This window comes from Papaver somniferum, chromosome 5 (assembly GCF_003573695.1).
Source record: "Papaver somniferum cultivar HN1 chromosome 5, ASM357369v1, whole genome shotgun sequence".
Lineage (NCBI taxonomy): Eukaryota > Viridiplantae > Streptophyta > Magnoliopsida > Ranunculales > Papaveraceae > Papaver > Papaver somniferum.
The window spans coordinates 203,234,073-203,248,249 of record NC_039362.1 but is presented as its reverse complement, the minus strand read 5'-3'; the positions used below and the strand labels follow the sequence as shown (position 1 = coordinate 203,248,249).

At 38.0% G+C, this 14,177-nt stretch overlaps 3 protein-coding genes and 1 long non-coding RNA gene across 4 annotated transcripts; 1 reads left to right on the top strand and 3 right to left on the bottom strand.

The window, feature by feature from the left end:
• Positions 1-228: 228 nt before the first annotated feature.
• Positions 229-1,158, top strand: LOC113280595 (aspartic proteinase nepenthesin-1-like). The gene is made up of 2 exons (XM_026529205.1): positions 229-282; positions 355-1,158. Exons 1-2 carry the CDS (start codon positions 229-231, stop codon positions 1,156-1,158), a joined length of 858 nt encoding a protein of 285 aa, XP_026384990.1.
• A 295-nt stretch (positions 1,159-1,453) lies between these two features.
• On the bottom strand, positions 1,454-3,160 carry LOC113278471 (phospholipase SGR2-like). The gene is made up of 4 exons (XM_026527299.1): positions 3,020-3,160; positions 2,842-2,939; positions 2,329-2,375; positions 1,454-2,021 (listed from the first exon to the last, which is right to left on the bottom strand). Exons 2-4 carry the CDS (start codon positions 2,893-2,895, stop codon positions 1,778-1,780), a joined length of 345 nt encoding a protein of 114 aa, XP_026383084.1. The 5' UTR covers positions 2,896-2,939; positions 3,020-3,160; the 3' UTR covers positions 1,454-1,777.
• Positions 3,161-3,610: 450 nt separating this feature from the next.
• Positions 3,611-8,363, bottom strand: LOC113280594 (aspartic proteinase CDR1-like). The gene is made up of 2 exons (XM_026529204.1): positions 7,343-8,363; positions 3,611-4,044 (listed from the first exon to the last, which is right to left on the bottom strand). Exons 1-2 carry the CDS (start codon positions 8,361-8,363, stop codon positions 3,611-3,613), a joined length of 1,455 nt encoding a protein of 484 aa, XP_026384989.1.
• A 324-nt stretch (positions 8,364-8,687) lies between these two features.
• LOC113278470 lies at positions 8,688-12,486 on the bottom strand. Its single transcript, XR_003325532.1, has 2 exons — positions 12,384-12,486; positions 8,688-9,316 (listed from the first exon to the last, which is right to left on the bottom strand). It is a non-coding gene; the product is annotated as an uncharacterized LOC113278470 (long non-coding RNA).
• Between the last annotated feature and the right edge of the window lie 1,691 nt (positions 12,487-14,177).

The following is a 14,177-nucleotide window of genomic DNA, read 5'->3' as shown; positions in this document are numbered from 1 at the left end:
CGAGGTCGACCGAGCTATGCACTAAAAATCTCCCCCTTTGTCAATTTTAGTGCAAAACTATTAATACATATGGAATACAAAAAAGATAAACTTTAGTGGCTCTTATTCCATAGTCTAATCTTCAACGTTCAACGGGACGAGAGGCTTCAAAGACTCGTTGAGCAATCCAGAGCTCAAGCACGTTACATTGAGTAAAAAATATTACTATAGAGCAATGCAACACACTCCATGAATCCTGATGATGCACGATTGGATACAATTTACAAAGCAGGAATATTTTACGTTGGTTTAGGTAGTTTCCTCGTGAGGACCCGCCATTTATGAAGTACTACTTGATGTTTTACGTGGCTTCAGTGCGAAGGTTCCAGTGAAACTTTCTCTCGAGATACACGGCTTTATCCTTGGAACTTGTCAACTACATTTCGTCCTGTAATTGTTGTTCCTTGTAACAAAGCTCTTTGCCCGTCAGGTCAGTGCAATCATGTTGGTCACTGCACTTACGTAGCAGGCTATATCAGTGGACCAGTTTCATATGGTGTTGTTACTAAAGAGATGTCCACTCTAGGCTCCAACACTGGTGCCAATGAAAATATCGAGTTATACTTGGGTTGCGGTCTCCACCAAGAGAATTTTGATGGTGCCTTTGGTGATAATCATAAAGATGGCCGCCCTGATGTCATTGCAGGAATACTTGGTTTAGGGCGAGGCCCAAGGTCTTTTCTAGGTCAATTGGGTTCTGCCGGACAAGGTATATGTTCCTACTGCTTCGAGAGATTTAACCGAAATTTCCAGGCATCCAAAACATATTTAAGGTTTGGGGCGGATGCAATAATTGGAACCACAGCTCGAAGAGTAGGTGCAACTCCTCTTGTGGTGCCGGGGAAATCTCGGAAGACATACTATTACTTAAATCTAGAAGATATTGGTGTAGGTGACAAACTAGTAGGATTTCTTAGAGGTACTTTCGAGCTTAACAGTCGAGGAGAAGGTGGATTTCTTAGAGGTACTTTCGAGCTTAACAGTCGAGGAGAAGGTGGTACTGTGATAGATTTTGGCACTCTAATATCCTCAATGTATAAACCTCATTATGGCAAAGTTCTAGATTTGGTGAAGGCACATTTTAGCGAGCTCGGAGTTAAATACGTTGGTCGCAGGTGAGTTTTGAATGATTGTTTCCTGGGAAGATTTGATGATTTCAACTATCCTCCTATAACACTTCATTTTGAACGAGCAGACTATGTTATTTCAGATCATAGATCTCATTTTATTACATTAACTGAGGACACACCTTTGTTTTGGCTATTTGCCAAAAAAATACTACTACTGGGCCAGCTTTTAAGTTAGGAGCAACGCAACAAGCAAACAAACGGATTGTGTATGACTCCATGGTTGATGCGCTCTACTTCGGTGATGAGGATTGCAAAGCAGATTCTTGAAACTAGGGACAATGACATGCATCTAGCTGGGCATTAGCCAACAATAAATTTATTTTGTCTGGAATCTAATAAATTATTATTTGTTTTATTTCTTCTTCTAGTCCCACTGCCAAAATATACAGAGCTACTTCTCCATCCTCTTATTACTATCTATTTACATCCAACCCACGCCAATTCATTAGATAATCTGAAAGATGGAAACTTACTTACAGTTTGACTTCAGAAACCTATCCATCTAACAACTGAATTATCACCTGGTAATGTGGAAATTGAAACAGCCTTCGAATTTGAAAATCCTCGGAACTTCTTTACAGTGGGCACCATTGAGCAATAAAATGCCACTACCTGTTGTTCATTTGTTTCTTCACTTTCCTTGAAAACTCCTTAATGACATTCCTGTCGGAGAATGTTAGAGGAAGATCTTCGTCAAGCAAGGTCAAACTTTGATAAAATCTGTTACTAGAGCTGGTTGTCTTATCAGAAATTCCAGAGTTGGATTCATCAGGTGAATCGGGCTCTTCAGGTATATCACGATACAAATGTTCAAGTATAAAAAGCGCAGTATCACGATCCCGCCAGTAGTTTCTGCACACCCAGCTCTATCAGTAAGAAGAAAAAAAGCTCGTGCTCTTGAATCCTTGTTAAATATATGCATAAAAAACCATAAAATGCGCAATATTCCAAGGAACTCTTCTCACCCAGGTCCACTGGTAAGAAAAGAAAACCTAGCTCTCTTGAATCCTTGTTACTGAATATGCATAACAAATTATGAAGTGCACCATATTTCAAGAAAAATTTGGAATGGAAACTACGATAATAATGTCCACAACTGAAACTTGCAAATAATAATTGATATAAAGACGGGTCTAATTTAATTCATAAGTCTACTTACGTATGTGATTTTAGGGCTGATATGTACGGATGTTGAAATGTTTTATCCTGCAGAACAGAAAAATTTGTTATGACAAGGATACAGCATGATAGGAAATGAAACCACTTTAGAGTCTGCAATAAAGAACCAAGGCAGGAACTACACCACACAAACAGAGAATAAGCCTATATGGAGTTTCTGAGCTATAGGATATCTTTTGCTACTTGCAGTTTCTGAGTTGTACGGCACAAATTTTAAGTACCCAAAAATGGGAAGCTAGCATATCATTATATCATCCAGATGACTTGTGTGAATGGGTAGGGTTTAATAAAGTAACATCTCAATTTGCCTTCTAGTAGCACGCTCACTTATAAAAATACCGTCAAACAGGCATTAATTTCCAGCCAAGTTTAGTTAAAGACCAACAGTTAGACCTTTTCAAAGTGCCATAAGAGTGAACTAACATATCGTTGATACCAAACTTCTCTTATGAACAAAAGAATGTATCCAACAAACTGAAGTATAATTACTAACTTGAAGTGTGTGATCAATGCGACCTTCTTTACTTCCTGTCAACTTCTGCATCATGATTGAGCCATATGAGCTTTCTTGCGCCTCTTGATTACTCTCCGCTGCTTCCATGATCCAAGTTATTAGTGAACATTCTCAAACAGCATTATGTAGGAGATAATTGGAAAACTTAATCATGTACCTTCTATGTTATCTCCATCTCCCAGATGACATAGTGTGAGCAATTTGACCTATTAAATCAGCTCCAACAGTAAGGATTTTGTTTCTCCTCCCATTTTTTCTCCAAAAAATAATTCTTTTACAAGAAGGTGGGGTAACAGACTAGTTGAAGTTTGACCTTGCTTGACGAAGATCTTCCTCTAACATTCTCCGACAGGAATGTTATTAAGGAGTTTTCAAGGAAAGTGAAGAAGCAAATGAACAACAGGTAGTGAAAGTTTGTCGCACAATGGGTGCCCATTACGAGGAAGTTCCGAGGAAATTCAAAATCGAAGGCCGTTTTCGATTTCAACAATACCAGGTGAAAATTCAGTTGTTAGATAGATAGGTTTCTGAAGTCAACTGTAAGCAAGTTTCTATTTTTTATTTAGATTATCTAATGAATTGGTGTGGGTTCGATGTAAATAGATAGTAATAAAAGGAAGGAGAAGTAGCTCTGTATATATTGGTAGTGGGACTAGAAGAAGAATTAAAATGAAAAATAATTGTATTAAATTCCAGACAAGATGAATTTATTCTTGGCTAATGCCCAGCTAGATGCATGTCCTCGTCCCTAGTTTGATGGATCTAATCTGCAATCCTCATCACGGAAGGAGAGCCTCTCATCCATGGTATCATACACAATCCGTTTGTTTATTTGTTGCAATGCTCCTAACTTAAAAGCTGGCCTCTTACTCTCTCTGGCGAAATACGCGAAACAAAAGTAGTTAGCATTTATTCTAATAAAATTAGCTCTATGATCTGAAATAACATAGTTTGCGTTTTGAAAATGAAGTGTTATAGGAGGATAGTTGTAACTATCAAATTCTCCATGGAAACAAGCATCGGCAACTCCTATGCGACCAATGTATTCAACTTTGAGGTTCTCAAAATGTGCCCTCACCAAATCTACAACTTTGTTAAAATAAGGTCTATACATCAAGGATAGTGGAGCACCAGAATCTATCATAGTACCACCTTCTGCTTCATTCCTAAGCTCGAAAGTACCTCTAGGAAATCTTACTGGTGTGTCACCTACACTAATATCTTCTAGGTTTAAGTAATAGTGTGTCGTCCGAAATTGCGTCGGCACCACAAGAGGAGTTTCACCTACTCTTCGACCTGGGGTTCCCATTGTTGCATCTGCACCGAATCTTAAATATGTGTTGGTTGCCACGATATCTCGGTTAGACGGCTCGAAGCAATAGGAAAATATACCATCTCCGATAGAACCCATTTGACTTAGAAAAGACCTTCGGCCTCGCCCTAAACCAAGTATTCCTGCAATGAGATCAGGGCGGCCAGCTATATGATTATCACCCAAGAAACCACCAAAATTATGTTGTTGGAGACCGCAACCCACGTATAAATCCATAGTTTCGCGGGCACCCGGACCAGTGTTGGAGCCTAGAGTGAATCTCTCTTTAGCAACAACACCAGATGAAACTGGTCCACCGACATAGCCTGCTACGTAAGTGCATTGACCAAAATCATTGCACTGACCTGACGGGCAACGTTGTATGGTACAAGGAATAGGAGTTTCAACACGAAATGTAGTTGACAAGTTCCAAGGATAAAGTGGCATATTTTGTGTAAAACTTTGAGTCGCACCTTCGCACTGAAGCCACATATCATCACTACCTGAATCAATCATGAAATAGTAATTCTTGAATGGCGGTTGACTACCAGGAAAATTACCTAAACCAACCTCTGCAACGTAAAACATTGCTGCTTCGTAAACTGTAGGCAATCGTGCAACATCAGGATTCATGGAGTGTGTTGCATTGCTCTCCAGTAATATTTGTGACTCAATGTAACGTGCTCGAGCTCTGGATTGCTGAACGAGTCTTTGAAGCCTCTCGTCCCGTGTTAAATGGTCACCTAGGTATAAAGGTGATTCTTTGGAGTCTATATGGATCATCCTTAAACTAAACCCTTTGTTTGGATTCAGTGCAATGACTGAGTTTAGTAGGAGTGACACATGAGTAATTGTTAGAAGAAAAATGAGAAGAGTTCCCCCCATGATCGAGCTGAAACGAATGTTACAAGTATGTACGTGCAATTTGGAACTCCAATTTATAATAGTAATCCAACCAAATCTTTGGATATCCAGATTTATTAAGAAAACATATCAATAAGATGTTTGGATACCAAGACTAATTGGGAAAGTATTATTTAGTATGTCGACATTCCTTTTGTATATATAGATTCATTACCATATCTTTCAACATGCATGCATGCATGGAGTGTTAGAGATAATTCTGTAATCAATATTAAAATATTTATTTATAATTGGCCATCTCTTACCTTTTATTAGAGATAATATTCTGCGATCAATTTTGAATTATTTATAAAATCTTGCGTCAATTATTGTGTATGTTTATTAGAGATAATTATGTAATCAATATTAAGATATTTACGATCAACATTCTCTTTTATTACTGAGTTATGTTATCAATATTTAAATATTTATAAAATCTTACTTCAATAATTAGGCCTTACACACTAAGAGGGTGAGATACTAAATATAATAAAAGAAAATTGTGCTTGATTTTTTACTGATCGAAGAATTGCGAAAACAACTTTGAAGAAATAAAAATTCTACTTACTAATCCAAGTTTTTCATCAGATGATTTTGTATGTGTCTTAATTCTTCCTTTTCAAACATTAAACCCCTCGGAACGAAGACAAATTTTATGAGCTTTAGTCCACTTGGCGCATGCATCTTCACAAATTTTATGTTAGTTCACTCTTATGGCACTTCGAAAAGGTCTAACTGTTGGTCTTTAACTTAACTTGGCTGGAGATTACTGCCTGTTTGACGGTATTTTTCATGCAAGTTCACTTGCTTAACTTACATATCAGCATTTTTGTTCTGCAGGATAAAACATTTCAACATCCGTACATATCAGCCCTAAAATCACATACGTAAGTATCTCCTTATGAATTAATTTAGAATTATCCCGAAAGAAATTGAAATTTTATAACTCCATATATTAAGTTGATACCCCTTTCTTTTTGAATAAAATGTACGAAATAAGCAGCTTATGCCGCATGTTGTGTTCCTCACAAGAGATTTATTCCTAGAGGCTTGACATACAGAGTTGGCAAACATTATTTTGTAGACTGTCTTTATATCAATTATCATTTGCAAGTTTCAGTTGTGGACATTATTATCTTAGTTTCCATTCCAAATGTTTCTTGAAATATGATGCACTTCATAGTTTGTTATGCATATTCAGTAACAAGGATTCAAGAGAGCTAGGTTTTAATTATTTTCTTACCAGTAGACCTGGGTGAGAAGGAGAAGTAGCTCTGTATATTTTGGCACTGGGACTAGAAGAAGAAATAAAACGAATATTAACAATTTATTCTTGGCTAATGCCCAGATAGATGCATGTCCTCGTCCCTAGTTTGATGGATATGGATCTGATTTGCAATCCTCATCACCGAAGGAGAACCTGTCAACCATGGTATCATACACAATCCGTTTGTTTATTTGTTGCATTGCTCCTAACGTAAAAGCTGGCCCCGTATTATTATCTTTTGCCAAAAAGCCGAAACAAAAGTTTTTAGCATCTAATCTAATAAAATTAGCTCTATGATCCGAAATAACATAGTCTGCTTGTTGAAAATGAAGTGTTATAGGAGGATAGTTGAAACTATCAAAGCTTCCCTCGAAACAAGCATCGATAACTCCTCTTGGCCCAATGTATTTAACTCCGAGCTTGCTAAAATGTGCCTTCACCAAATCTACAACTTTGTTATAATGATCTCTATACATTAAGGATACTACAGTACCAGAATCTATCATAGTACCACCTTCTCCTTGACTATTAAGCTTGAAAGTGTTGGAGAAAATGAGTTTTAATTAAAAAGATTTTATGGTCTTGGTATGGTTTGATCTAATGACCTAAGGGTCTAAGGATACTCACTCATTTTTGGGTGAATGAAGTGGAACCTTTAGTCCCACATTGTGGAAAACTAAAGAGGAGCTCCACTATATAATCATACACTTATGTATGAATTGTAAAACGTGTGTGGAGCGGGTGGGCAAAAATATATGTTTTGACCCATGCGATATACGCGTATACCAAGCACCAAGTCCCTTTCCTACACGGATTTATTTGTGGGAAATTCCTTTTACGAGTTTTACTTGTTTTTGAAGAAAACAAAAAACCTAACTTGATTTGCAAGTATCTCATCCTATAAATATGACTCGAAATTCTGTTTTAAAAACACACAAGCACCGACTATCTCTAGGTCCACTTTTCTTCAATTATTGCAAGATTCCAACAGAAAATACCTCTAGGAAATCCTACTGGTTTGTCACCTACACTAACATCTTCTAGATTTAAGTAATAGAATGTCTTACGAGATTTCCCCCGCTCCACAAGAGGAGTTTCACCTACTCTTCGAGCTGCGGTTCCCGTTGTTGCATCTGCACCAAACCTTAAATATGTGTTGGATGCCTTGATTTTTCGGTTAGACGGCTCGAAGCAGTAGGAAAATCTACCTTGTCCGGCAGAACTCATTTGACTTAGAAAAGACCATGGGCCTCGCCCTAAACCAAGTATTCCTGCAATGAGATCACGGCGGCGAGTTTTATGATTATTACCCAACGCAACACCAAAATTCTCTTGGTGGAGACCGCAACCCACGTATAAATCCATAGTTTCGAGGGCACCCGCACCAGTGCTGGAGCCTAGAGTGAACCTCTCTTTAGCAACAATACCAGATGAAATTGGTCCACTGACATAGCCTGCTACGTAAGTGCATTGACCAAAATCATTGCACCGACCTGACGGGCAAAGAGCTTTGTTACAAGGAACAGGAGTTACAGGACGAAATGTAGTTGACAAGTTCCAAGGATAAAGTGGCATATCTTGTGTGAAAGTTGGAGCGGCACCTTGGCACTGAAGCCACGTAAAAACACTACCTGAATCAATCATCAAATAGTAATTCATGTATAGCGGTTCACTACCAGGAAAATTACCTAAACCAACCTCTGCAATGTAAAACATTGCTGCTTCGTAAACTGTACGCAATCGTGCAATATCAGGATTCATGGAGTGTGTTGCATTGCTCTCCAGTAATATTTGTGACTCAATGTAGCGCGCTCGAGCTCTGGTTTGCTCAACGAGTCTTTGAAGCCTCTCGTCCCATGTTAAATGGTCACCTAGGTATAAAGGTGATTCTTTGGAGTCTATATGGATCATCCTTAAACTAAACCCTTTGTTTGGATTCAGTGCAATGACTGAGTTTAGTAGGAGTGACACATGAGTAATTGTTATTGTTGCAAGAAAAATGAAAAAAGTTCCCCCCATGTTTGAGCTAAAACGAATTTTGATAGACACAACTATATATGTGCAATTTGATCTTCAATTTATAATAGCAACCAAATCTTTGGATATCCGGATTTATTAAGAAAACATATCAATAAGATGTTTGGATATCAAGACTAATTGGGAAAGTATTATTTAGTATGTCGACATTCCTTTTGTATATATAGATTCATTACCATATCTTTCAACATGCATGCATGGAGTGTTAGAGATAATTCAGTCATGGAGTGTACCTTCTATTAGAGATAATATTTATAAAATCTTGCATCAATTATTAGAGATAATTCTGTAATCAATATTAAGATATTTACAATTAACATTCTCTTTTATTACTGAGTTCTGTAATCAATATTTGAATATTTATAAAATCTTAATTCAAGTCGAACAGTAAAGGACCTTCGGTTAATGGCTAATCTAGCCATAGTACAAGGGTAAACTGGGCTGTTCAATTGGGTTTCCAAAAGTTCCGGTAAGATCAGATTCAATGTGTGTATAGGCAAGTCAGTACCTTGTTCGTACGACAGCAGCAAAAGCAAGATATGGCATACTAACCCAACTTTGAAGAAATAAAAATTCTACTAATCCAAGTTTTTCATCAGATGATTTTGTATGTGTTTTAATTCTTCATTTTCAAACATTAAAACCCTCGGAACGAAGACAAATTTTATGAGCTTCAATCCACTTGGCGCATGCATCTTCACCATGCTGCACGATGCATTCATCTCTCAGCTTCTTAGTCTCTGGGCAGGCACAACATATTCTCTTCTTAGGCTTTGTATCTGTACTTGGTGGTGCCGAGGTTGCCGACCTTTCTTTTCGTTGCACTGGTGGTGAAGACATGCTTCTTTTTATGCTCCAAACTCTTTGAGAATCAATGAGCTCTTCTGCGAGATTTAGCAAAGATTTTAATGGCGGCAAAAACCTACATCCATAAACTGGACAAAGACAGGATGAACAAATGTATGAGCCAATACAGAACTTCAGTCATGTCAGACATGGAAAATGAAAAATAAAAATAAAAAAATCTGAAATTGGACTCAACCGTTTCAGATTCAAATCCCGAGTCAGATCCAAACAAGGTTTCAGTCAGATGCTTCGAAGTGCCAAGGGATGCACAAATGTTGCAACTAAGGGAAAAGAATAGAAGAAGGAAGATGGAATAAATAGCTACAAGAAACTTTAGAAGAAAAAAAGGATCTAAGCAACCATGAAAACTGCACAAGAAGTATATCCACAGATAAGAAAATATATGGAGATAATTTGTACGATGAGAAGCAGCAGGACAGGAGAAGTTTGACAAAAAAGACATGAAGCATTTATTTGAAGATATTCATGGATACAAAAAGTATAACCAATAAATATAGACCTCATCCAATATTTTGTGGAGGTGGTTTCAGTTTATCAGATTCTTCAAAACCCTCAGCATTCTCGAAAAGTTGTTTTCCCGAGAATTTCGGCCTCTTAAGAGATTCAAATGCCATATCTAATCCAGTTCCATTGCGTTTGTATTATACATAAACAAGCTGTAGTAAAGTTCAAAATAATCCCCAGATGTGCATAGCACAAGACATTTCCACCATCCTACAACCAATCCAATATCCAAAGCCCATTTTCCAGTAGCATGTACCAGGTTGGGCAGAGATAATCTCTCGAAAAGATCTTATCTCCAAGATATGGTTAAGTTTCTACACCGGTTCACCTGCCTGGGCAACCTGTTGGAGACAGTAGTAAGTCCTTGGCACCTTCCGTGCCACGGGTGGAACAGGGGGTGGTCACACCATTTTAGTAGGGTTTACGCATTCGCGACCGTTAAAATAGCATGCCCACTTTATCCTTGTCCAGAGCAAGCAGGGCTACAGGGAGGAGTCCCCTCTTTCACGATCCTGCTGCCTTGCATAGCCACAGGAGAGAGTCCCTCCTTTCACATATGCTAGGATGGTTTCACGTGTTCACCGTTGTAAGGGACGATATTCGATAACTTTTCAACCGCTAAGCAGAGGGGACCAAACTATTCTTTCTCCCGGATAACCGGGGAGAAGAAAGCTGAAGAGGTAGTCGGGCTAGTTGTCGCCGCGTGAAACGGGGGCCAGCCAGCACCGTAGACCAAACACCACTCATACGCCAACACGTGTTGTCCCTCTAGGAACGATCGTCTCAGAAAGAACTAGCGACTCATGGCAGTGATGACAAGAGAAGCACGCACTCCTGCGGCAAATCGATCCCAACGGACACGCTGTGCGCGAACCTACAACCTACAACCTTCCTGAGCAAAAATATTCAGAAAATTTTCGCAACAACTAATCCTAGATTCCTCATCCCCAATTCCAACTTTATCATAAACAAAAGGAAGACCTTTCCTGTTATGTTTACCACTTTCTGGTCCAAACACTGGATGAGTACATAAATCAGGTAAAATCTGAAGAAACAGTTTCTTAGAAACTCTTTAACAGAAAGAACATCTAAAAATAAACTAATCTTTGAGCTAAAACATTGTGACCTTGACGAACTAGGTTTTTTTCAAGAAATTGACCAAAGTTACCAAAACCCACAATTGCAGTCTTTAGTTTTTTGCTCTTTTCAAAACGATGATCGCTTACAGTTTCAAAATCATAAGGCTGAGCTGCATCTAAAGCTCTGAAACAGAGACTACGATACTTAGAAGTCTGTTTCTGGTGATTGCAGGTGAGAATTGAAGATCGATGAAGGGAGTGAGAGACTGAACTGGGATTTGTATAGGAAGGTAATCTGATTTTGGAAGATTGGAGAGAAGAAAATGAGAACATTTTTTTATCTTTAGGAGAATCAGCCAAAGAAGTTTCATTTAAAATTATCAAATTCCTGTATATTAATCACAACTGAAGGATACTATGATTTCAAAGAATGGGGACAAGTGTAATCGGTTTGTGCAACTTACGCGAGTAATGATATGCACAGTGCTTGTACAATATGTAGTTTGTGAAGGGCCACTTATTTCGTTATGCTGGCTGATCTGCTGTGGGATTCAAACTGTGAGTAACTGAACTGATGTTGACACACAAGATTTGCGAAGTTACATGCTTATATAATCTAAATCTATTTCTAAAGAAACAAACAATTTTTGGTGGGCATCAGCAAATATGTGTGACGATGTATCAAATATATGTGTAAGTAAAGTCATTTGCCTAACATTTTTGAGGTTTTTCGATGTACATCTATGTAGTTCAAGTCTGAGTGGTAGTATTTCGACTGGATGCTGTAATGTATTTGTGCTTTGTTCTAGTACAACACAATCCATATTTGTAACTTGATGTTTTAAGTGCTGAACAGGAAGAATAATGCACAAAAATGAAACCATTGGCTATCTAACACAATAAAGCTACGAAAAAGTAAAATCGTTGACTGTTTTAATGCGCCCTGCAAAGCTGACTTAACATAGTGGTGTCAGTAAGTAATGGATTATATCAAGATTCCTCCAATTTTATCTTAGTATAAAAATCGACATCTTTGCTTACCCAAAGGGCTGAACATCATTTCTGGTCTAGAACAACAGATGATATTCCTGTCTAAGGATGTGAAAATGACCCCTTAATTACGCGACAACAATAAGATCTATGCAGAACTTCACAGTCAAGTCAACTAAAGTGAAGGAGGAGAACTATATCAATTGAGACAGTGCTCTGTGACAAAGAAAACAACACTGCCAACTGTTTCGACATTTCAAACTTAGCTATATGAGTTAGTTGGTATCCAAATTGATTATGGCAAAGCAAAACTCTATAAATGCATTACATCAAACAGCTTTTGTACGCAAACATCACTTAGAATAACGAATATCATCATAAAAAGCAAACCCAATGCCCAATGTAGTTAGTTCACATGAAAAATACAAGAAAAACAAATCATAGTCACACTCAATGATGATTTTACACAAATAGCTTATGCTCTACAGATTGGTGATGTAAAGTTTCTTGCTTAATTAATCTATTATCCAGTTCATTAGAAAAGAATGATGATTTGACTTACCTTCTCCTAGGATCAAGAGAAATTTATAATTCCCGTTGTAATAATTTCTTCAAATTCTTCTGCAACTTTCTTTCTTTCCGGAGAGTACAAAACAAAAACCCTGGAATTCTTTACTTGGAGGACGCCCCATGGCTGCTGGTATATATAGTTTACTAGCTAAGCTGATCAAACCTGGCCGAATATGGGCCCAACCAAAGAACTTGTAGAAGGCCCGGCGCGAGGGCTCAAAAAGGCCAATATCATCAAATTGGAATGGTTCATTTTATTTTATTTTCATTTTTGTTATTATTACTAGAAATAGCCTGTGCCGTGACGGCACGGCATGAAGTTAACGGAGAGTTCTCATAAATATTTAGAGATAGCTCGTGCCGTAACGGCACTGCTTTAATATGATATCTGACTGGTGTAATTTTTCTTTTGGAAATTGTATAAATACCCCTCATTTTCATAGATTTCACAAATACCCTTATCCATCAATAATTATACCCCTCATCCTCTAAAATGTAATTCATGTTGTAGGGCTTGTAGCCCATGGATGTGCGGCCCAATATAATATCTAGGGTTCTCTTCCTACTTGTATGTTGTATATAAAGCATACTATGCTATGTAATATGGTTGTTGTTGCTATCAATAAGAACCCTCTTACCGTTTCTCATACTCTTCCTCTTCTCCTAAGTTCCCGTAAAACACGTTATCACCACGAGCTCTACCGTAAAGCTAAAGTCTGTAATCATTGATCTTTTTTTTCAATCAAAAGAATGACGCAATACCGGAGAACTAGGATGAATTGATTTACATCAACACCGATTATGCAATTAACGTTAAGATAATGTGAAAATCACTGGAATCAAATCAGCTAAGTTGGATCTATATTTTCTTTTTCCCGATTTCGATTTTGATGTACCTATTTGATTTGTGATTATATGTTATAATATAATTATTTATTGTTGTATATCTAATGTTGTGATTGATTATGTTCGTGGGAGATCTCAAAACGGGAACGTTCTGTTCGTAATGCTGCCTGTACTTATACAACATGACTATGCTGCTCTGGCTTTCTAAGATGAATTTGTCCATTCGTTATAGCCTGCAACCACTAGCTTGTGTGTTAACAAAGCATATTTTCATTCTGGCCGTTAAAACAAGATCATACTCTTCTCTCACCATTGACTGGGTGTGGGGAAATAATGAGGGGGTAATTAAGGTCTGCGTAATTTTGTGGAAAAGCAAAACGTCTATTCAGGATCCTTGGCCTGTCTGCGTGATTTTGTGGAGAGCGACACGGCACAACCCGATCTGACTCAGACTGGCATAACCCAACCTGGACCGGACGGACACAACTCAATCCGGACCGACCCCGTTCGTTTTCCAGCCCTGTCCTGTTCCTGTTCCAGCCGGATTTCTGTTCGGTTCTGACCCTGTTCCGATATGGGCCTGGGCTGTGCGCGACCAAGGGTGTTCTAGTTCTATCCATGTACAATGGGAACCAAAAGGTATGTAATTATTATTGGGCTTATTTATTTGTTTTTTAGAAGGGGAACTTAGGTGCAGGCCCAGAATTTTTTTTTCTTACCGCCAGGCCCAGAATTACTTTTCCCTACAGTCGCACCCAACATTATTTAAAATTATTAAAAGCGTGCAGAGTTCCTCAATTACCCTTCAGCGGTTCTGGGAAGTTTTATTAACTCCCAAAAACGGTCGGAACCATTTCTTTTCTCTTCTTCTCATTTTTTCTTCATCCGTTCTTCTCATTTTTTCTTCATCCGTTTTTCTATTCCTATTCCTCCATAAACA